The 25000-nt window shown below is 48.4% G+C and overlaps 2 protein-coding genes across 3 annotated transcripts in view; one reads left to right on the top strand and one right to left on the bottom strand.

Annotated features, from left to right (window-relative positions):
• Positions 1-2430, top strand: part of kcnh1a (potassium voltage-gated channel, subfamily H (eag-related), member 1a) — a 91365-nt gene extending 88935 nt beyond the window's left edge. Inside the window, exon 11 of the mRNA XM_062519198.1 lies at positions 1387-2430. Within this exon, the coding sequence (XP_062375182.1) occupies positions 1387-2430 (1044 nt within the window). The remainder of the gene's footprint in view (positions 1-1386) is intronic.
• A 6098-nt stretch (positions 2431-8528) lies between these two features.
• hhat (hedgehog acyltransferase) overlaps positions 8529-25000 on the bottom strand; it is a 74174-nt gene continuing 57702 nt past the window's right edge. For both annotated transcript variants that reach the window (XM_062519717.1, XM_062519716.1), the window contains 2 exons: positions 22131-22275; positions 8529-8837 (listed from right to left, as the gene is read on the bottom strand). In XM_062519717.1, the coding sequence (XP_062375701.1) occupies positions 8752-8837; positions 22131-22275 (231 nt within the window). In that variant the 3' untranslated portion in view covers positions 8529-8751. The remainder of the gene's footprint in view (positions 8838-22130; positions 22276-25000) is intronic.

Consider the following 25000-nt stretch of genomic DNA (forward strand, 5'->3'; position numbering starts at 1 on the left):
CCTGGACTTTTAGCTGGATTGTCAGCACGCTCCCCTCCTGATCTGAGGTGCTGCTGTTTGGGGGTTCGTGTGCAGGGCTGGGGTGGTTCAACACACTGCAGGTTACATATTCATGAGGGCAGATATGGACTAGCATATACTCACTCAAATGCGCACAATAAGACTTCTTGCGAAGATAGATACGATACTATTCTACATCTCAAGATACAAACCCCTCCGTTTGGCTTCGTATCCTTGAGATGTAGTAGAGATATGTAACACCGTGCCCACAACACACTTCTGCAAGGTCAGCCATCTGCGTCAACAATGCTTTGGCTGTGTGAAGTTGGAAACTTTTAAGTAAGCACGGTTTTACTTCAGACTCCATGCAGTGATGGGAACAGTCCAACACTGCTGCACCGGTGCTGGGTAAGGTCAAGGCTATTTCATCAGGCGTCGGTATCAGAAGAACTTTGGGAGAATTGCTCAATAAAAGACTTGTGCTCATGTATAATGAACGCGCCAGGATGAATAAAGAATGAGATCAAAGCAGCCGTCACAAGTCATCAGCCGTCCTGGCAGGATGCTGCTGATTGAGGAAGTGGCCTTAATTATTCATCGGTAGCTCTCACCGCCGAACAAACTCGTCCCGCTAGACAGAATGGTCAGACGTCTGGGAACAGATTTTGTACAAAAAAATTAAACAAAGTGAGTGGGCCTAGCCTTGGTGCGGTACTGTGCAATATTCATGAATTTAAGCTCAGGATCAAATTTTTAGTTTTCATTTTCTCAGGGACGAGTTTGATTCTGGGTGCGACAGGGAGGACAGTCCACTTGGGGTTCTTGTTTTGTGGGAGATGTCCTCTTAGCCGCACTTACGTAATACAAGCAGAGTTTATTACAGTGCAGGGGGTCTATGTGTTTGTCTGTAAGATGGGGTGTGTGTGTGTGTGTGTTTGTCTGTAAGATGGTGTGTGTGTGTGTGTGTGTGTGTGTGTGTTTGCGGATGGCCTGTAGAGTGTGTGTGTGTGCCTGTAAGATGGGGTATGCCTGCCAGCTGTGTGCCAGCTGTGTGTGTGTGTGTGTGTGTGTGTGTCTATGTGTGTTTGTGGCTGGTCTGTAGAGTGCCTGTAAGACACATGTGTGTGTGTATATAATATTCAAGAAATTAAATTTAGGATCAGCTTTTGTTTTGGGGGGAAATCTGATTTTGTACAACTGTTGTGTTTGTGCATGTGTGTGTGTGTGTCTGTGTATGTGTATGTGTGTGAGATAGACATTGTAAGTAGTCTGTGTAATTCGGAATGCAATATGCAGCGTCTGAGTGCAGTTTGTCTGTGTAAGAGGTGAATATGTGTGTGTTCTAACATATCAGTCGTGTGTGTGTGTGTGTGTGTTTGTGTTTAGATCGTGTTCCGCAAGATCAGCGACGTGAAGCGCGAGGAAGAGGAGCGTCTGCGGAGGAAGAACGAGGCGCCCCTCAACCTCCCGCCCGACCACCCCGTGCGCCGCCTCTTCCAGCGCTTCCGCCAGCAGAAGGAGGCTCGCCTGGCGGCCGAGACCTTCCCCGCCAACGACCACGACCTGGAGAAGGGCCACGGGCCAGCGCCGGTCCACCTCGGGCACGCGCTCGGACTCCCGGGCTCCGCCCACCAGGCCGTGGTGCTGCACGACGTCATCGCCAGCACCAGCATCGTCACGGTGACGGAGAGCCCCGCCACGCCCGTCCCCTGTAACTCCGCCCCCGGGCCGACGCCCGGTCCGTCCGATCGAGCGCGGCTTCAAGCCCCGTCGCTCGGCGGCGGCGGCATCGCCGGGACGTCGGCCAAGTCGGAGCCTCGGGCGCGCGGCTGGGGCCGCTTCCGCGAGAGCATGGCGCCCAAGCCGGACAGCGGCGGCAGCGGCGGCGGCGGCGGCGGCGGCTGGGGCAAAGTGTCCAAGGCGGAGTCCATGGAGACGCTGCCCGAGCGGGGGAAGGGCTCGGGGGTGCCGGAGGAGAGCGGCCTGAAGAAGACGGACTCGTGCGACAGCGGCATCACCAAGAGCGACCTGCGGCTGGACGAGGGCGAGGCCCGTTCCCCCGGCGACCGCAGCCCGCTGCAGGGGTCGCTCATCCCGTCGGTGGTCATCGGGCACACGCCGGCCGGCACGCCCTCGCCGCTGCCCTCGTCCCACATCGCGCCCATCCCCGAGCACAGCCTGCAGGCCTCGCTGCTGGAGCTGCGCGCCGAGCTGAAGGAGGAGCTGGCGGCGCTGGGCAGCCGCATGCTGGCGCTGGAGAGCCAGGTGGCAGAGGTGCTGCGCCTGCTGCGCCACCACAAGAGCCCCGCGCCCAGCGCTGCCCACAGCCCCGCCTCCAGCCACACCCCCACCCCCACCTCCCCCACGCCGCTCTTCCGCATCTCCCGCCCCGCCACGCCCGACTCCGACAAGGAGGACATCTTCAGCTGAGCGGGGGCCGCTGTTTTTGGGACGCGGTTTGGCGAACTACCGGGCGCCTTTTGGAGGCTGTTTTTTGTTTTTGGTGACCGACGCGACCGAGAGATGTTGTCTATTTGGAGACAAACGAGATGAGAGAGGCACCTTTGTTGTGTTGCTGGAGACACACGCACACTTGACAGGCCAGTGTATGTATGTGTGTTTGTGTGTGTGTGTGTGTGTGAGAGTGTGTGTGAGAGTGTGTGTTTGCCTGAGACAACCAGAGTATTCTTCAGGGAGACATTCAACATGTTTCTCAAGAGAAGGACAGACTCAATATCTATTTACGTGCACAAGACACAGATGGAGAGACATTGACACCCTTAAGAGTGTGTGAGATGGGGACACGTGTGTGTGTGTGTGACCCATGGACACACACACTCCCAACACTCTCTGACCACAGTGTGGCAGAATTCCCCTGGGTGCCTCTGGAGAGAGTAGAGCGGGGGCGATGGGAAAAGTGGCAGTGATGGTGACGTGTGTGTGTGTGTGTGTGTGTGTGTGTGTGTGTGTGTGCGCGTCTGGAGAGAGTAGAGAGGAGGCGATGGGGAAAGTGGCAGTGGTGGTGACGTTTTAGCCTCAGGGCACTGTGAGTGACAGTCGTCATGGAAACAAACCCCTATCCAGCCCCCCCCCCCCCATCCACCCTCTGCTTATGCCCACCCACCCCTTTCAATCTGAGCTGAGCACTTCTCCCCACGAGATTGAGTCAGATCCCTATCTATCTACTTCATGTGTTCAGATGTACACAGAGCCTTATCACAGACAGCCTCGATGATATCCATCATCATCATCATCATCATCTTCATATTCATCTTCATCATCATACTCATCCTCATCATCATCACTGAGAACTCTTGAAGCTGCTCATCGGAGCTGAGAAGGACTGATTGATTGATGTAGAACAGTGACCGTATGCTTCAGGTCATCTCTGAGAACTGATCCTGTCTGAAGGTTTGGTGTAGGCGGCTGGACGTACCATTATGGCTCTGGATTCAGTTTCACTTTCTCCAATGAGACGACGCAGTGGCTTGAAATAATGTGATTGTTCACTTCGTCCCTCCTCTTTTTGTCTGTGGGTGATGTGACCTCATACACACACACACACACACACACACACCACAGAGACTATTGCACACAGACATATCACTGATAAAGATGTCTTTTGAGGGAGCTGTTCTGTAAGGAGCAGGACTACCCTGGCGTCTTTTTGCACTAACTGCTCCTCCCGTCACTGTGCGTCCAGCGTGAAGGAGGAAAACGCTGACACTGAGCGCTGGCTCGGTCACGGATGCCGGACGCTCACTTGGAAACTGTACAGGAAGCCACAGAGGGCCGTTCCCAGCTTGTGGCAGGGTCTTCCAGAAGAAGAAGAACAACAGCAACAACGACGAGAAACGCACGACAAACGACGACACTGACGACGTACATAATCTTCACATTAGCATGACCCAGCGGAGACCCATTATCATGTGCATGTCATTACCCACGTGGCCTTGCTGCTAGCTTCACATTAAGGCGCTCATGTTTAGAATGAGCTTTTGAGGAGCTCCAGTCCTTCGTTTGTCTCACTCCCTTTTTTGTTGTTGTTGTTGTGTTTAACTCGTCCTTGTCTGTCTCACGACACACACGACCTTCACTGCATTTCACGTTCACAAGTTCTCAATCGCACGTGTCTGCAGAGAACCTCACTGTACCGTCACTGGTCACGAGCTAATATATTTAAACTGGAGTCAGAGAGCGGCTCGCTCCTCAGTATCCTAATTAGCAGTGCACACAGTAGCGGCACACCAGTCCAATACCAAGTTCTTTAGTTGTTTAGTGAGAGTAAATCTGCTGTAGCTTGCTGTGTCATTAGGCCTACGTTATGCTCTCTAGTCCAACTGAAATGGACTGTTCTAGAAGCTCCTGGTGTTTTAAGCTAGTGAATACTGAGCCTTGTGCAATACTGGAGGTCACTGTGTGGCTGTGGTTGGTGGTTATTGGTCAGCGGGAGTTGCTGTGGTGAACGACACCTATCAGGGATTGGGTCACAACTCCTGAGGTTCATTATCAAGTCTGCAGCACACACACACACACGCTTTTGTCTAGCAGAACCAACTGTGTTGAGAGAAGAAAGCAGTGTGTGTCTTTGTGTTTGTGTGCGAGAGAGAGAGAGAGAGAGAGAGAGAGAGAGTATGTGTATCTGTGTGTGTGTCTCTCTCAGTGTCCGACTGTGTATGTGTGTGTGTGTGTGTGTGTGTGTGTGTTAGAGTAAGTGAGTGTAAGTGTGTGTTAGCCCGCAGGCTTTATCAGCCGGACTGCAGGACACACAGTGTAAAGGCACCATAGGCAGCGTTTTACTGACGAGAAGCACAATAGCTCAGACAAATCACCTGCACCGCTCCTCCTGACCCCTCTGAATGGCCGTCGAAAGGCTTCAGTGGACAGTGTCCAGGTAACAACATGGACAAAGCCTCCGAGGTGTCTTCGGTTCTAGAACCCTTAATGGATGTCCTAGGTTGTTGCTAGGTGGATGCCAGCTGCATAGAGATAGATCTCTGAAGTTTGAGGTCTATGGCTCACCAAGGCTAACCACCTGGAAGACACAGCCCAGTGGAAAACCATATTCATACTGTGGCATCTCAGAGATAGAAAGCTAAAAACATTTCATACTGGCATCTCAGAGACAGAAAGCTAAAAACATTTCATACTGTGGCAACTCAGAGATAGAAAGTATTGAACCGTGTGCACAGTTGGTTATTCTCTTGCTGAAACAGGATGGCTGTTCTGTTCATTGGTGATGTGGAACAAGTGTGCACTCTTGTTAGTAGTATGCTGCACTTCAATCAAGTCACCTCTCTGGCAAAATAAAAGACATTTGTCACATTAAGTATAGTGCTGCTGATACTGGGACAATAGTACATTGAAATCAATCAACACTACATTGAAAAGTGGGCACACTAGCAGTGTACTCACAGTAGTATGCGGTTTGAGCCACAGTCCTTGAGTTCTTCTAAATTGCTGCCCATTCAGCCTTGTCCACATCTCCACAGGTCCCCATGTGACGGGAAAGGGAGGACTGGTTTACATCTCCTGCAGATAGTTCCTATTCAGTGCTTCTCTTCTTGTAAAGTGCTGCCTGTTCAATCTTAAATGCATATGATTTTAATCCAAACCTATTATCTTTACATCAGTTCAGTGTGAAAAGAGCTCAGTGTGTGTGTGTGTGTGTGTGTGTGTGTGACAGTAGACACTAACTGAAATAATGACCATGCAGACGTTTATTATGAAAAATAACCTTTACATTTATTTCTGAGATAATCCTCTCAGTAAACGAATGCCCATGCGATATAATTTAGTACAAACTGAATCAAAAATAGTGTCATGAATAAAAAGGCAGCCTTATCATTATCCAATGCATAATTTATAGTTCAGCAGGACACTGACATTTTCAAAGTATGAAACACAAATGACTGGCAAATGGCATTAAAGGTCAGTATGGTACAATAACTTATGGCACGAGCCAAAGTTGAGGTCAAAGGTAAAAGGTCAAAGTTCATCTCTGTACAATCACAACGTCCTAAATGCTAAGGAAGTGCTACTGTAAATAGGCCTTCTCTGTGCTCTTCTCTCATCTCCCACCTTGATTCCTATGTAAGCCGTGACATATGAATGTTGCCTGGGCGCGGGCCCGTCATTCTAACTCCATATCGGTGCGAATGTGACTCGCTCATGCCAACTCAGTCATGCTAACCCCATAGCAGCGTGAATGTGGTGCGTTCATGCTAACCCCACCATGCTAATCCCATAGCGGCGTGAATGTGGCGCGCTGATGCTAACCCCATCATGCTAATCCCATAGCGGTATGAACGTGGCGCGCTGATGCTTATGAAGAGCCATGAAGCAATAACGCAACCCAGAACATGATTATACTCTCTGCCACACTCTTCAAGTGACCCCTATAATGTCATATTTACCATGGCCTGACCGAACTGAACGTAAAAAATATATAAATATATAAATACATATACATCTATTTTTATGAAACTTTACAGCTCATTGTCTACACCTTACTCGTGTAATGTACTAGAAAAGGGAAATGCATCGATCCTGATGTTTTGTGTGAGGGAGAGATAGAGGGTGACAGATACAGAGAGAGGGTGAGAGAGAGAGAGAGAGAGAGAGTACACAGGATACAGAGGAGGGGGGAGAGACAGGGTGATGCTGTGTTGCTGAGGAGACTGTCGCCGTGTCACTGTGTGCATCAGTGGCAGACTGCTGTGTCATCTGTCACTCATCCAGAGGACACAGCACATCTGTCAGCGCCATGGCGATACAATCGAGCGGCAGAGATGAGTAAGAGAATCCAGTGGTACGTTGTTGCATGTGCGCTCCAACTCACGCAGAGACAGGGAGAGCTCTACTGCAGGAGGAGCAGCACTTGCTGAGACAGACTTTTGCAAATCGATGTGATATCAGTCGGGCCACAGGAGGCATTTGTTCCACTGTATTAAAGTATATTTTTGTTGCCATTTTGATCTGAATGAGGCATGGAAAGAGGCAGCATTAGAGACAGACACACAGAGTTCCCATCCCTGCATGTGCCCATCCTATTATGAGTGTATACGTCTGTCTGACCTCGTCTGTGACACCCCCGCCCCACACCTCTCCACCACCCCACCCCACCGTGTCACATGACCCCACCCCCACCCCACTCGCTCCACCCGCATGATCAGCACCCACAGCCCTTCTACTGTACGGGCAACTATTTTTATGGTCAGCTGTGCGTCAGCTGCCTGGTAGCACTAAGTACTGTATGTAAGTACATATGTAATATATTTGGAATGTCATTTACTGAAAGACAGAGGACAGAGTAAATTATTGTTATTAATATTGTTATATGGAGAAAGACACTTTTGAGGTTTATGCACATGTTATTGTAGTAATGCTGTACGCATCTCCTGTGGATGGATGGATATTTTAACTTCTGCAAGCACAAAGAGGAGGATTTGTAAAGAAATGTAAAATGTTATTTATAATAATAAAATATTTTATACACAGGCCCTCTGTTGCTCTTGCTGTGATTGGTATGAAGAAAGAGAGAGAGGAGAGAGAGAGAGACAGAGTGAGTGAGGAAGAGAGACTTGAAGGAGTGTTCATATATGGATTTTTTTTTTTGAAGAAGAAGAAAGAAAATAGATGGACAGGAAGTTCAAGTACAGTACACCATTCCTGGAAATCAAAACAGTACTGTCCTAAATACAAAGATATGGAGATAAAGGTGTGTGTGTGTTTAGGGGAGGGGGTGAGAAAAGGCAGCTGTACAGTAGGTTGACAGGCAAGGATGTTGCAGTCCATGAAATAATTCTGGTCCAAAAATAAGAAATATAAGAAAATGATGAAGACAAAGACATAAATGTACTTTGTAAACAAGGTGCCTAACGAAGGGTTCCATTACGCATGATGAAATGATTTTGATATAGCTAATCCTGGTGGGCTAATAGGGTTGTGTTCTTATCATAAGCTATTTAAAGTGTGTTAAGACTGAAGGTGTATTCTTTGCGGCGGGCTTTGCGCCACCTGCCCACGTCTAAGTCTCCCTAATGAGGGGGGATTTGGGCTCCGAGCCGGCTCCTAATCAGATTACTGTCACAGATCCCTCGCACCGCTAGCGCCCTGACAGAGAGAGATGGACAGGAGGATTGGGAGCCTAGCCCAACAGGCGAGGCTAACCTGGACGCTAATCAAACAGAGGAGTGTGTGTGTGTGTGTGTGTGTGTGTGTGTGTGAGAGTGGATTGGGAGGGCAGCCCAACAGGTGAGGCTAACCTGGACGCTAATCAGACAGAAGTGACAGAACAGTCAGTTCCCTGGAAACGCACAGAAAAGGGAGGCAAAGTGTGTGTGTGTGTGTGTGTGTGTGAGGGAAGAAAATCTGACTCCAAATCAGTCATGAATACACACACATATACAGACATCATTTTCATCATCATCTAATATGCAATTGGCATGACAGAGGAGCAGGCGGGGGGGGGGGAGGGGGGAGGGGGGGGGGGGGGGTGGGTACTTTCATGTACATAAAAGGCAAGACAAGCATATGGAATTCATACATATCAAAGAGTCTGGTTTAAAAATAGACTTCCTGCTCCATACTGCGGAGGAGCGGGTGGTTGTTACGGTGATGACTGCGTGACGTCTGCGTGTGAAGCCTGTGACGTTTGTGAAGTCCGATATCACCGGGCCTGGGGGTCCCAGTCCAGTCTGGTCACTGGGACGTGAGGTGAGTGTGATGCAGTGCATGATGGGAGTGATGTCACCGGGCCTTGCGGTCCCACTCCAGTCCCACCTGAGCGAAACAGTACAGGAAGCCCAGCATGGGGATGGCCATGTTGGACCACCCTGCACACACACACACACACACACACACACACACACACACACACACAGAATAAGGGTTATGCAAAATCACACACACTCACACGGAGTCTGTATGTCTGCCTGGTAAACAGATTATTCAAACTACTCCCCCGTGCATGACTGTGTGTGTGTGTGTGTGTGTACGTGCGTGCGTGCATGCGTGCGTGCGTGTGCGTGTGTGTGTGTGACAGAGTGTAGATATGAATGTGAGGACTGGATGGGTTGATGATCGGCTCAGTGTGACTGGTAAACAGATTATGCAAACAAACTACTCCCCCGTGGATGACTGTGTGTGTGGATAATGCTAAAAAAAAACACACACACACACACACAAAAGCAGACTTCTAGAGAGAAATCAACACCACAGGCCGTAACTGCGGCTTGTCCAGTCCAGAGGACACTTCCAGCCTCGGGCTAGCGGAGACCCGACTGGTCCATTTGGGGGATAAATCAATGCCCATCCTGACCGGACTGTTCCAGAACATCTCTTATCAGATGGCACACAACCACACTGATGTGTCCCGTGAGTGACCTGGGCTCAAACAGAAGCAGACGGATCCTGACCCACACTGCCCAGGGCTGGACAGCACTTCAGCTTATCTGGCTCCAGAAGATTACAGTGTGTAAGGTACGGGAAGGATCCAGCAGGCAGGCAGACAGACCCACAGACAGAGAGACAGACAGAGAGCACGGCTGCACCATTTGGGGACAATGTCCAGCTGTGGTTGCCATTTGCGATATGATTTTTCAATGTCGATAAATCAATTAAGTTCAATATTCCAAATGTGTCTTTAGTATCTCCCACACCTCACTAGTGAGCATGCCCAGTGCACACGAAGCACAGCACCCCCAACCCACTGTGCAGCTCACCAATCAGAATTCTTGTGGCCCTCACATACTACACACAGCCATACAGTACCACCCACAAGTGGCGCACTCAATGAGGATGACATGAATCTAAGAGTCAGAAATGTGACAAAATGAGCTGTGCATGATTATTTGTAGCTTTTGTGATTGGGTAATTGCGTTGGTCCATATGGTGATTACGATTACGATTACGATTGCGACTGTGATAATCATGCAGTTCCAACCAAGATACAGACAGACCCACTGACAGACAGAAAAAAGTTATTGTGAATGAGTCCTTCAAATCAAGGGAAGCGTTGAGACACAGCTGGAGCTGTGTGTGTGTGTGTGTGTGTGTGTGCGTGTGTAGGCTTCTGTCCTTTAGTCAGGCTACAGCGTACACACAATGCAGCTAATACACAGGAAATGACTGTAGTCTGTGTGGTTGGAGGTATTGTATAGCTTATTCGACTTTATGCACAGTTGGTGACCTTGTGTTTGTTGTGTAGTTGTAGCCTAGTCTGTGTGGTTGGAGGTACAGCTTATTTGACTTAATGCACAGTTGGTGACCTTGTATCTGTTGTGTAGATGTAGCCTAGTCTGTGTGGTTGGAGGCTACAGGAGCATCCACATGCTGCGTTGTGTTGAACCAGCGTAGTACAGCCCTGCACACGGCCAGACTCGACCAGCAAAACAGCAGATCGGGAGTGGAGCGTGCTGACAATCCAGCTAAAAGTCCAGGCTACTAGCTTTCATGCCAGCAGCACTCTTGAGGCGTCGGGGAGTGAGCTTTACCAACGTTCCACACGCACAGGCACAGCCAAGCTACTGTAGCTACTGGCATCCGTTACACGTGCACACGCTCTGATGATGACATCTTCGCTTGAACCCCTCATGTACCCCCAAATTACAACAGAGAACCTTCCCCTCAAAACCTCCATGTCTCCCCCACTCCCATGTCCTTCAGGGTCAGTGTGTGTCCTCCAGGGTCAGTTGAAGGGTATGGTGGTGGGGGACAACACATGGAGGTTGACGGGCCTAACTATCCTCTTCTGCCCTGCCACATGCTGCACTTATGAAACACCTCCTCCATTTCTACAAGGGCAAGAGCCGGGCGAGCTGCGCTAGTGAGCAATTTGGAGCGGTCGCTAGTTTACTTCCTGTGTGAACTCCTGTCCAGCACTTTGCGAGGGGTCAGTTCTAATCGGCACCCTAAATGAGTCATTTCTGGTCTGTCCACTCTGCAGGCCTAATAGCAGTAGCCCCCTCCCTGAGTGCGCTGGGATGAGGGCTCGTTAGTATTATGGGGTGTCTAAGCGACGTATAATGGTTATTGCACACAAAAAGCTGTGATTAGATTCCTTGCTGGCGTAATGAGCATTAGCGGCGGCCATGTTTATCGGGGGCCACTGACCAGGTCCTTATCTCCACGGCAACCGCCGCTAAACATATATACCCCCTAAATAAATACTGAGCCAGATATGAGCAGCCTCCAGAGATACAGCAAACTCATAAAAGCCACTTACAGAATGCCTATGGGTGTGTGTGTGTGTGTCTCTGTGTTTGAGAGTTTCACCAATAATCTTTAATACCTCATCACAAACTCAAACACAGTCTTATCCCCTTTCCCATCTTGGATCAGTGTGTGTGTGTGTGTGTGTGTGTGTGTGTGTGTGTGTGTGTGTGTGTGTGTGTGTGTGTGTGTCTGCGCACGGTTTCTCTGTCCCTCAGTCCTCCTCACTGTGTGTGTGTGTGTGTGTGTGTGTGTGTGTGTGTGTGTGTGTGTGTGTGTGTGTGTGTGTGTGTGTGTGTATGTGCGTGCGTGTGGTCCGTCTGTCCACTCCTGATTGCAGTGACTCCATATGCAGCCCCAGCCCCTCCAGTGCAGTGTGTCGGCGGCATCCTAAATGCGGCAGCGTGCTCCCGTCAGCAGGATTAGAGCACATGCATGATTTAGGAGCATTGATCTGAAGCCAATTAAAACAAGTGCCTGCCCAGCGCCGCCCCTCATTGGCCCAACTCCATTTCCAACGGAATAGCTGAGTACATGCAACGCATGGAAATACATAATGCATATGGGAATATTCTAATGAGGAATGTCCTCTCCAGGCCACCATCACTGCGTATAGGAGCCATCTCGCCGGCCTATTTACACCCACCCAGCAGGATCAGGAGCAGAGTGTGTGTGTGTGTGTGTGTGCTAGATGAGGGGGGGTTTCAGTGCTGTCAGAAACACTAAGCCAGGATTTGGGATCTCTTACTAGCGTTCTGTGTGGCATTGAAAGGGGGGGGGGGGGTGCATGTCCATGTCCAGGGTTCACAGCCGTGTTTTTTCCTCCCGAAGGCCAAGAGAAGCCATATCTTCCCTGTTTTGTTCCTCCTGAGGGCCAAGAGAAGCCATATCTTCCCTGTTATGTCCAACAATTTGTCCAACTGTGCTGCACTGTCACCTCTCTCTCTCTCTCTCTCTCTCTCTCTCTCTCTCTCTCTCTAGGTCCATCCTGTATCTTATGTGGGTTTCATATATGCTCCAACACAGTATTACACTCCTGTTATCACAACGGAAATCGGCAGCATTAAGCAAAAATAGGAATGATCCACCAATAACATAAGGCTATGTACAGCCATCACTGTAGGAAGGGAAGCCAGCTCGCCTTTGCCAATTAAATCACTGCATGTTATCAGTGTCCATCTTGTTTTGTGTGGAGTTCACCGTTAGCAGTGCAGTTATGAAGGAGGCGCAGATATGGAGCTTTTAATCACTTCAACAGCTATTTGAAATGAAATCTGACCCAGGAGCTAATGAAAGAGGGTTAAGGGTGTTTAATGAAGAAACTGAAGAAAATAATGTCTGCACATCACATGCTGATTTTGTCTTTGTCCCTCTGACACCTTCTCCATTCCACTGGTGCAAACCATAAGATCTGAGGTTTATCAAAGATGGCATCTTGAGGAAAACAAGCTCTCTAATAGATCAAGGGATAAAACAGGTGCCGAGAGAGAGAGAGAGAGAAAGAGATAGAGAAAGAAAGAAAGAAAGAGAGAGATACCTCTTTTGAAACATGGTGTTGCACCGAGACACCAACACACTGTCCTAAGGGATACAATGAAATTTTAATCCCCTCGCTCAAACTCAATGGCATACGTCATGGCAGAAACTCTAGGCTAGGGGAATATTGGTGTGGTACAAGGAAAATTTTACAAATCACCTCTCCATCATTCAAGTAGGGAAATCACACTGTTGGCTAAAATGAAAAAAGAGCACTGGTATATCAACAAACGATACATATGTGCCATTTCCATCCCACCAATCGAATCTCCCTATTATGAGGAGGAATACATGAGCAACCTCTACACTGACATCAGCCATTTCCAGGCCCAAGGAAATGTGCTGATATGTGGGGACCTAAATGCCAGGACTGGGTGTGAAATAGACCATATAGACCCTCGTGGTAACAACCATGTGTTTGGCCAAAACAACCTGTACTTCACACCAACCCTACCCCAGAGAAACAGCCTTGTACTGTGAATAAAAATGGCAAAGAGTTAGTGCACCTTTGTCGAGCCATAGGTCTGTATATGCTTAATGGCAGGATCAGAGGGGACTCTTTAGGGAGGTTCACATATTATTCAGCTCTTGGAGCTATGTAGTTGACTATGCAATTACTGACATGGACCCCAACTCCTTCAGAGCATTCACTGTCAGGCGGCAAACTCCACTATCAAAACAGAGTCCAGTAAGCTATTCCCTCTCAATGGGACATATACTGTAGATGGACTCAGGACAGCCCAGAAAACGTTTTAAATGCTCTAAACTCCTCAGAATTAAGACAATGCAATACACTCTACAGCTCAAAGTAAACTTTTGCAAAGCGGTGTAGGGGGTAAAGTCTACCAATTAGTTAAGGACGTGTACTCTGAAAACAGAAATGCTGTGAAAATTGGCGACAAAATTACAGAATACTTCTCCCAAAAAAGAGGGGTGAGGCAGGGCTGTAGCCTTAGTCCAACACTGTTCAATATCTATATCAATGAGTTAGCGGTGCAGTTGGAACAGTCTACAGCTCCTGGCCTTACCCTAAATGAAAAAGAAATCAAATTCCTCCTCTACGCAGATGACCTGGTGCTGATATCTCCCACTGCACAGGGACTACAGCAGCACCTGGACCTGCTAGAGAGATACTGTCAGCACTGGGCCTTGACAGTAAATCTAAAAAAGACAAATATTATGATATTCCAAAAGAAGCCCAGATGTCAGGAACACAGATACCCTTTCAATCGAGGCAGCACCGCCCTAGATCACACGATGCACTACACTTACCTTGGCCTGATCATAACTGCATCGGGGAGTTTCAGCATGGCAGTGAATGCACTAAAAGAAAAGGCTCGCAGAGCACTATATGCAATAAAAAGAAACTTCTGGAACATAAACATACCAATTAAAGTTTGGTGCAAAATATTTGACTGTGTAATCCAGCCCATTACGCTGTATGGAAGTGAGGTATGGGGTCCACTCAGTGAGCATAGCTGCACTAGATGGGACAAGCATCCTATAGAAAGCCTACATGCAGAGTTCTACCGATTGATCTTAAAAATCCAAAAGAAAACACCAACAAATGCATGCAGGGCAGAACTAGGCAGACTCCCATTGGCCATCAGAAAAGAGTCCTCTGAGTCAGCTTGTACTGAGACTAACTAATCTACCCCTATCAGACATTAATAACTTCTCTCAGACAAGCACTGCTTTCAAACTGAACACCAATATGATCATTCAAGAATCTAAAGACAAATATCTGGAACATTGGCAAAAGGAGACAAAAAACCAAAGCAAATTAGAATGTTACCGGTCCATAAAATCTGAATACCAATTGGATGAATATCTCTTTACTGTTAGAGATATAGCAGAGACAGATCCGGACCAAATACAGACTCAGTGACCACAGTCTAGCCTTAGAAAAAGGCAGACATAGAAAATCCTGGTTGCGAAGAGAGCAGAGACTATGTGGTCACTGTATAACAGGTGAGGTTGAGACAGAGGGGCACTGTCTTCTTCACTGTGAGAAATACGCCGCCATACGTGAGTCGTGCTTTGACAGGCTTACGGGCCTAGTCCCGGGGTTCCGAAATCTAGAGGAACGGGAAATGGTGGCAGTCTTGCTTGGACAGCAGGGACAGACAGCAGGTCTTGCTGCCAAATATGTCAACGAATGGCATAAGGCAAGGGACAGTGATTTAATATATATATGTATATTTATTTTTTCTACTTATGCACATGCACGCGCACACACACGCACACACACACACGCACACACACACACACACGCACACGCATGCACACACACACACGCACCCACGCACGTTTGTTTGTTCATTTTGGATACATTTATATTTGCCATGTACTGTAAATGTATGTCTAAATGTTCTACTTTAGCAATGCAGACATATTTGTCATGCTAATAAAGCCCACTTGAACTGAGAGAAAGAAAGAGAGAGAGAAAGAGAGAGAGGGGGAGGGATAGGAAAGAGAGAGAGAAAGAGAGAGACAGTGTAACGAACTGTAAAAAAGTCAAAAAGGAGAAGAGAGAAATGGTAAAAGAGCAAATGAAACGATTGAAACCCTCTCTACTGCCCTGACTGCAATCACTCTAACCACAAGCTCTGGCAAGGGGGACACGAGTGAAAAAACACAACAAACAAAACACAGCAATCAAAATGCCAAGGACAACCACGGCAAGGAGAACCACAAGAAGACACACTGCGCACAGACTTATTGAGGACAACATGGAGAGAGAGAGGTGGCTAAAAGATGACTAAGACATGAAGAAAGGAGGAGGAAAAAGGAGTGAAGGAGAGAGAGAGAGAGAGAGGGAGAGAGAGGGAGGAAGGTGAGTAGGTGAGTGAAAGAGATAATGTGGACATATAGGAAGAGATTTGGGGAGTGGTGAGTGGGAGCTAAGTGCATCTGAGAAAGACGAGGCAGTGAGGGCAGTGTGTGTATCTGAGAGAGGGGAGCAGGGTGTATCTGAGAGTGCAGTGTGTGTATCTGTATGTGTGAGGGAGAGGGCAGTGTGTGTACAGTATCTGTGTGTGTGTGAGGGAGAGGGCAGTGTGTGTATCTGTGTTGTCTGAGGGAGAGGGCAGTGTATCTGTGTGTGTGAGGGAGAGGGCAGTGTGTGTATCTGTGTGTGTGAGGGAGCAGGCAGTGTGTGTATCTGTGTGTGTGAGGGAGGGGGTGTGTGGACGGTGTGTATCAGGCTGATTGCCCTTCAGTTCATTTGTGAGCCTCTCCTGGACACTCAGCCTGTGTGTGGCGCCATGACAACGGAGCTTTCAAGCATGTCTTAACCCTCTCAGATGCCTACACGCCCCATAAGAAGACACAGAGCACGGAGTGAGTGTGTGTGTGTGTGTGTGTGTGTGTGTGTGTGTGTGTGTGTGTGTGTGTGTGTGTGTGTGTCAAATGCTCCCACATACAGCAACAGTACAGAAACATTAAGAAAGAACTGTGTGTAGGCGTGTGTATGTGTGTTTCCACATGACTCAAAAGAAGAAGAAAAGGGAAACACTGTGCTCGTGTCAGATAATGCAACAACAAATGCCATTTGAGAACTTGACCTCGAGTCTGAACTGGTCCACAAGGAGGTTCAAATGCTGCCGTTAAAAAGGAGCCCTAACACACAAACACTGGCATCTACTGTAGCCCACTTGAGTAGTCTGCTCGAGAAGTATACAGTGTCCCTGACTTCAGCTAATCACCATTTCCATCCTCACACACACACACACACACACACACACACACACACACACACACACACACACACACCAATTAATGAAATGTAATCAGACTGAATATGGCATTACGCATAATCGCACATACACACTCAGAGAAAGAGAAATTACCAAAATGGGCCTAAATGATACCTTAACAAATGCACCTGACATGGCCCACATACAAAAAACAAACACACACACACACACACACACACACACACACACACACACACACACACACACACACACACACACACACACACACACACACACACACACACAGTGACTCATCACTTGAGTTAAAGGGATAATCCGGAGTGAAATGCACTTTTGATCAATTTTTCGGACTATTGGGAGTACATACGTTGAGTTGACACCAAAATCATGTCATTCGGATGTATTTTGAGAAAGTTCGAGTTCACCGTTTTTAGACAAAACTCGTTAGCCTGTAAGTGACCGGGGCAGGTCCTTTCGCCACTACAAAACGCTATTTTTATACCTCTTCTACTGTTCCAAACAACACTACACTTACGTGGTAGTGAGTAGAGGGTCCCTAAAGCCAAACCGAAGTATCCCCACGTCTTTATGTGGTCGGATAGAGAGTCCAGAATGAATTTAATCGAGTCAGTACCTTCCGGAAATGTCGCTGCGGCAGCTGCGCAACGCTTCCACAACACTTTACTAACATTTCCGGAAAGGTACTGACTCGATTAAATTCATTCTGGACTCTCTATCCGACATGAACTCGAACTTTCTCAAAATACATCCGAATTACATGATTTTGGTGTCAACTCAACGTATGTACTCCCAATAGTCCGAAAAATTGATCTAAAGTGCATTTCACTCCGGATTATCCCTTTAACATAAACACACTTTTAACTAATGGACACTAATGCAGAGTAACTCTCTTTCATTGAAGAACACAAGGTCCAAATAGCACTACAACTGCACTAATGCACACAGACGCACAGTGGCGTCTGGCATGCAAAGCGCCATGCTCTCTAATGACTGTCTTCACTGCTGAGGATTCACAATACTGTTAGAATAGCAGGCATCGACAGTACAGAACAGGAGACCAGAGAGGAGTGGAGAAGAAGATAGAGGAGGAGCAGAGAGGAGAAGAGAGAGGAGGAGAGATGAGAGGAGAGGAAGAAAGGGGAGAGGAGAGAGCAGAGAGGAGTAGAGAGGAGGGGAGGAGAGAGGAGAGGAGAGGGGTGGAGAGAAGCAGAGAGGAGCATAGAAGAAAGGAGGAGAGAGGAGAGAAGAGGATTGGGCGAGAGGAGAAGGGGGAGGAAATGAACAAAGAGGGCAGAGGAGCAGAGAGGGGAAAAGAGGAGAGAGGAAAAAGGGGCAGGAGAGGAGGAGAGGGGATAGGAACAGAGAGGGGAGGAGAAAGGAGAGAGGAAGAGATAGGGCAGAGGAACACACATATAGAGTAGAGGAGAGGGGGTGGAGAAAAGGGACCAAGGGGATGAGATGTGACAGAGGAGAGGAGAGGAGAGGAGAGGAGAGGAGAGATGTAGGGGAGGGGCAGAGGGGAGCAGAGAGGAGCAAAGACAGGAGCAGGAGGAAAGGACAGGAAAAATGATGACAGAGGAGAGGAGTGGGGGCAGAGGAGAGGAGAGGAGAAAGATGACGGAAGCATAGAGAGGAGAGGGGAGAGAGGAGACGAGGGGGGAGGAGGGGAGAGGGGAGAAGAGGAGAAAAGGGGAGTAGAGGAGATGAGGGGGAGAGGAGGGGAGAGGGGAGTGGAGGAGAGGGAGTAGAGGAGAAGAAGGGAGAGAGGAGAGTTGAATGAGAGGAGAGCTGGGGCTGAAGCGGAGTGCATGGAGATGGAGATGTGGCTGGGGATGGGTCTGGGGATGGGGCTGAGGATGGGGCTGAGGATGGGGCTAGGGATGGGTCTGAGTGAAGGGATTGGGAAGCTGAGGATGGGTCTGGTGATGGGTCTGGGTCTGAGTGAAGGGATGGGATGGGGCTGAGGATGGGGAGCTGAGGGAGATGCCCCAGGCTGCTGCTCCATCCCACCGTCTGTCTGCTGTGATGTGATAAGAGCAGCACTGGAGGGCCTGTCACAGCTAAATGAGCGCGGCCAATCCCATCACTCCTACACACTGGGGGAGAGGGAGGGACACGGGCTCACTACAGCACGCACGCACACACACACACACACACACACACACACACACACTCTCTCTCTCTCTCTTTCTTTCTCTGTTTCTCTCTCTCTAGTTGTCTTTCTGTCACACACACACACACACACATAAAATCATTTGCTTGGTTATCAAATGTTGCCATTCCTACAATGCATAAACACACACACATAATGCTCACACAAACACTTTGTAGTGAATGGTGTACTTAGTGTATAATAGATTAAAGTATACAATAATGACTTTGCTATACTGAATAAACAAATCATTTGTATAATAACACAACCCAAACCCCCCCCCCCCCCCCCCCCACACACACACACACACACACACACACACCTCATGGCAAACATTCATTTGTCTCCAGAGCTGGAGGCCATGGTTACACATTTACATGGTGCATAAATTGTGTGGCTAGTGGCAGGTGCATTGATCTGTCCTTCACATTACCATATAACATTGAAATGATTTTAAGCTCATTCTAAAAACTATTCATCAACAACATTACAAAGACCTGCGTAATGTGCCTGGGCAGTGTGTGACTGCATGAACGTAGGGTCCTAAAGATGCCTCTTTTTGTCGAGGACAAAACTCTTACTGTTGTTACGAAACAAAACGAAAACAATCAGCTTCACCAGCTACAGCCGCCAGGCAGCTACAGCACCTCTCTCTGGGGACATGTCTGTGAGCCTCCATGTACATTGGTTGCCGGTTCGAACCCCGACCAGTCCACGGCTGAAGTGCCCTTGAGCAAGGCACCTAACCCCTCACTGCTCCCCGAGCAGGCAGCTCACTGCTCTGGTTTAGTGTGTGATTCACCTCACTCTGCGTTCACTGTGTGCTATGTGTGTTCACTACTTCGGTTAAATGCAGAGAACGAATTTCCCTCGCGGGATCAAAAAAGGATATATACTTATACTTATACTTATACATGCCCCCAGCCTGTCGGGCTCTAGCTGCCTGGCTACGTTAGCTGCAGGTTGTAGCAAGGATAGTGCTGATCGTGTTATTAATCATTTCACTCAGGATGGCAGACTGTTGATCAACACCCCCCCCCCCCCCCCCCCCACACACACACACACACACACACACACAGAGCTGTGACTGAGAGGTGTTAGTAGAGGACAGCAGAGACCCGGTGGTAAAAGTCACAGAGCTCCGACACTCACAGAAGTGCCCTGGTGAGTCTTGGACAGGCTACCATGGTAACCGAAAAGAAGAAAGAAAAAGCAGAGTTCTTCTCCCTTTGGTTCTCAACTCTCAACTTCCCTCTCACAGTGAGTGCTTTGACTGCTTTTCATTTCTAGAAGGACAATTGATTACCTTTCAAAAACACTGATGTTTTAACCACTACTACCCCCAGAATGACAATAAAGTGCAGGTGACATATTTGTTAAATTCCCAAAAGCATCTCTAAATAATGACGTACAACCATGTGCTCCACCTTGATGTGCTACTGGGGAAGAGTAAAGCATAGCATACATTAAGCTACAGTACCTCTTTAAACTCTTCAGCTTTCCAGGAGTCTGTGAGACAGCTGGCCTGTCTAGTAACTTGGAGACCATCACTGACTGTGACGTCAAACAATCAAATAGGATTGTTTCATAACGACTCAGTGTGTGATTGTGATTGAGTATACTGTGTGTGGGTGTGTGTGGGTGTGTGTGTCACGTTTCTTGTTCAGTGTGGCACAGCAGCGTGAGCGACAGGAGGAGAAACAGGGCGAACAACCCAAGATGCGCTCCACGCGCCGTCCGTCCCGAATCACACAGCACACTGGCTCTTGTGTCCAGTTAGGACACTCTAATGGAAAACAGTCATCAAAATGATTCTGAGACAAATGTTCACTCATGTCAGATGCAGTTAGGACAGTTTAGTGTTAAACATGATGAGTGTGTGAGTGTGTGTGTTTGTGTGCTTGGGGGGTGGGGGGTTAATAGTGAGTTTTGCTCTGGCGGAGATAGATGACCTTTTGTCAAAGAGACCTGCTTCTAAATATAGCACAGTCCCTCTGTTTACAGCCCAAGAAACAACACTTCTCTACATCACTTACTCTTCTTCAGAAAACGCATGTGTGTGTGTGTGTGTGTGTGTGTGTGTGTGTGTGTGTGTGTGTGAGTGTGAGAGGGACAGAGAGATAGAGAGACAGAAAGAGAGAGAGAAGTCAACTCATAGCAAATTGGACAGTTCACCATCATTATAAGTGAACTCTGACTGTACGGGTTAATGACTGGTCCTGGGTTATCAGTACAAAAAAGAGAGCTCCTTTATCATGGCCAATATCAGCATGTGCCAGAAGTCCAGTGTCCACCTAGAGGCACTACAATGGGCCTTGTGGAGAAACGTGTGTAAATGTAATGTGGAGGTGAGAAGAGCTAGTGATGGCCACAGAGACAGTCTGAGACATAAGAGCACTAAGTTTTAGAATATCCCCTGTGAACACAGTGAGTCAGCATAGATGAGCAACAGCTATATAGTGCTGAAGCTGCCCTTCACTTAGAATCATCTCCCCATTAAGCCAACGCACAGACAATTACCATAGCACTAAATGAATCACACACTAGGCACTAAGTGATTCTTCTCACAGCTCCTCCTAGCCAAATACAATTAAAGATGCACGGCAGCATCCCTAAATCTCTTCACTGTTCCACTTAAGCATACAGTCACAACTTGTTTTCGTGACATTACATGGCATTTTGTAAGACAACAAAACAGCAAAAAGTCCAAAAGTCTAAGAACACTTTGCTAGTAGAATAATTTAAATATCGCTCCTCTTTTCTGCATCACGTGTCAAATTCAAAATGTGTATATTTTCCAAAAACAACATTTCATAACTGGTATGTTTTCTTTGCACTGTTCTAAAATAAATACATAGGTTTTTTTTTAAAATTGGCAAATCATTCCATTCTGTTTTTATGCTTCACACAGCGCCCAGTCGTTTCTGTTGACTTGACCACTTGAGCAGTGGTTTTGCCAGTGAGGGTAAGGGAGTTGAAATGAGATCTAAATGAGAATGAGACACTGATGAGACCTCCTCTCATATCATGATCATCATCAAGACCAGACATTCATCTCAACAAGAGGGAACAATTGCAGCCTGCAGCATCATTAACATGCTCTTTTGGACAGCAACTCAGTGCCATTGTGTGCCATTGTAGAGTGAGTCATCATCAGCTGTGACAAAAGCAGTTTGTGTGTGTGAGAGAGAGAGTGTGTGTGTGTGTGTGTGTGTGTGAAAGAAAGAGAGAGAAAAAGAGAGGGAGAGAGAGAGAGAGAGAGAGAGAGAGAGAGAGAGAGAGGTGTACCATCTGGCTGAGATGATATTATCAACTCAAAATGTACTAAGTGGGAACATCGCAAGACACATTAAAACACAACCCACCTTGAAGAGAGAGAGAGAGAGAGAGAGAGAGAGAGAGAGAGAGAGAGAGAGAGTGAGAGAGAGGGAGTGTGTGAGGGTGTGTGTGTGTGTGTGTGTGTGTGTGTGTAAGAAAGCACAACCCACCTTGCACAAACACCCTCTTCCAGAAGATTCTCCCCACGTGGTTGCCGCCCAGGAAGATCAGATTGGACAAGATGAGCAGGCCCGTGGAGAAGGCGGAGACAAATGCCAGGCCCCGCCTCCTCATGGGTGGAGACAGAACACGTTCCTAGAGGGAGAGAAGAGTGATGAGGCTGTCAATCATTTACCTCCATCATTTGCCTGATCTCATTGGCATTCAGCAGCGCCATTCAGCAGTGCCAACAGGCCTTTATGATGTTAACTGGCGCCACTCTCTACGGTGGCAACAGGCGTCTATGATGTTAACTGGGTCTCCATTATTGGGGCCCAGTGCTCTCGGGACGGCCCACCCAGGGGAGTGTGTGTGTGTGTGTGTGTGTGTGTGTGTCTGTGGAGGTAGGAATCACTTCCATTAACGCCAATTACACTCCCATATGGAAACGCCGATTCATCACACACACAGATCAGTGTCAGTGAGCAACGGAGCCTTCAACAAATGATGATGAATGATGACAACAAAAGCACGCACACACACACACACACACACACACACACACACACACACACACACACACACACACACACACACACACACACACACACACACACACACACACACACACACACACACACACACACACACACAAACACACACACACACACACACACACACACACACACACACACACACACACACGAAAGAACAAAAACAAGTGCACACAAAGGGCACACCAATACAAACACACACAGAAAACTAATGATTTTATCTGGTAGAGCTGAATTAGTCTCCCTAGGGTGACAGACTTGTAAGCACACACACACACACACACACACACACAAAGGCAAACAAAGTGTGCAAACTCAGGCAGTGTCTGTGTCCACACACTCCACATCAGAGGAATCACAGGAAGTGACACGCATGCAAAACAGTGACTCTACTCGTATCTACGACGACGGCTGTAGAGCCGCCACCAGCCACAGGAAGCTCCCAGACCCGCGCCATCCATCACTGTCACTGTCACCAGGGCAGACAGGCAGCGGAGAGAGAGGGCTGCCCAGAGTGTGTTATGACAGCCTGGCACTGCCCTGGCACTGCCCTGATCTATGGGCACGCTGGCACTAGGCCAGTGCTACACTGTTGGCTTAACTACGTGTGCATTCCCCTCCGAGATGACAAGATGCATGAGCTAGTGTTCCATCCTCGCCCTGGTGCTGTGATCTACAAGGTTGCTTTGAGGGTGGTGTCTGCGCCTTATGTTCAGGTCAGCGAATGCAAAGGTGTTTCACCAGGTGCGTCCAGTAGATTTGACCACGATGATGCTTCAGGAATGTCATGTTAAAATAAGCTGAAGCAGCATACAAGGCCTTCCATGGACTAAAACTGGGGGGGGGGGGTATGCTTTTTATTGTTGTTGTTCAAACGCAAAGCTGACGAGTCTCATCTATACTGTTGCACAGCCAGTAATGTGCATGCTTTATGCACAAGACAAGTGCCTCTGTTAGCAAAGTAAGTAAGTAAGTTCAAGGACTCCAAGAGATTAGTCACTAAACAACACACTTGAAATACCTCAAACCTCCAGCCCAATAGTCTGCATTTGTAGTCCTAAAACACCGCTGTTAGCTGGGAAGAAATAACGAGGGACAAAAGAGAGAGGCAGGGAGGAGAGGGAAGGAAGGAAGGAAGCATAGAAAATAACTGATGAAAGACAAGAGCAATAGGCAGAAACACCCCGACCTCGATGTTTAAAAAGGAGAACCAGATGGGGCAAAAACCCTGCAGCTATATTAGGTATTCAGAGTCCAAACTCTGCTCTCTAAACAGACAAGACCAGACAATAGGACCCAATGAGCACATCCTGACCAGCTCACAGTGCTGAGACTGAGGCTCCGAGGGAAGGACAGAGGAGAGGTGCGGAGAGGAGAGGAGAGGAGAGGAGAGGTGAGGAGAGGAGAGGAGCGGAGAGGAGCAGAGAGAAGAGGGGAGGGGAGGGGAGAGGAGAGGAGAGGAGAGGAGAGGAGAGGAGAGGAGCGGAGAGGAGGGGAGAGGAGAGGAGAGGAGAGGAGAGGAGAGGAGAGGAGCGGAGAGGAGGGGAGAGGAGAGGAGAGGAGAGGAGAGGCTGTGAAGGAGGCAAATCTGGACTAAGCTTTCTTCTGGCTCTATAAACCCCCGACACTGGTCTGGCCTGAGAAGATAACTACATGCTTTACAGGCCTTCTGCAAACACTGATATTTGCAGGTTCCACACACACCCAGCCACACACACCCAGCCACACACACACACACACACACACACACACACCCATATGCTGTAAATATGTCAGTGATGTCAATAAAACTGCAGCTCTGGCGGCTGATCTGCACAGTTGGCTGCACAGATGTCGTGTTTCCCTCCATATTTCAGCTGACCCATCCTGCCCACGGCCTCCCCTGTAATCCAGGCCACACACACACACACACACACACACACACACACACACACACACACACACACACACACCACCCCTACAGCCTCTCCTGTAATCCTCACAATTATCCAACCCACAACACCCCCTCACACACACACACACCCCCCACCCCCCCACACCACCCCCAGGGTGCTAAGTGCATTCTCCAGTCACTTCTTCCCCCAAACAGCGTCCACTAACCAACACTGACCACTCGCTGTGACTTCCAATTGTCCACCAGCTGCTCCCCACCCAAATAGTGACCACTGACCTGACCACTCAGCGCATGACTTACTGTACGATGAGGTCACGGAGCATGCTCAGTGCGTGACTTACGATGAGGTCACAGAGCATGCTCAGTGCGTGACTTACGATGAGGTCACAGAGCATGCTCAGTGCGTGACTTATGATGAGGTGGTGGAGCGTGC

The sequence above is a fragment of the Sardina pilchardus genome, chromosome 18 (genome assembly GCF_963854185.1).
Source record: "Sardina pilchardus chromosome 18, fSarPil1.1, whole genome shotgun sequence".
In the NCBI taxonomy this organism is placed as follows: domain Eukaryota; kingdom Metazoa; phylum Chordata; class Actinopteri; order Clupeiformes; family Clupeidae; genus Sardina; species Sardina pilchardus.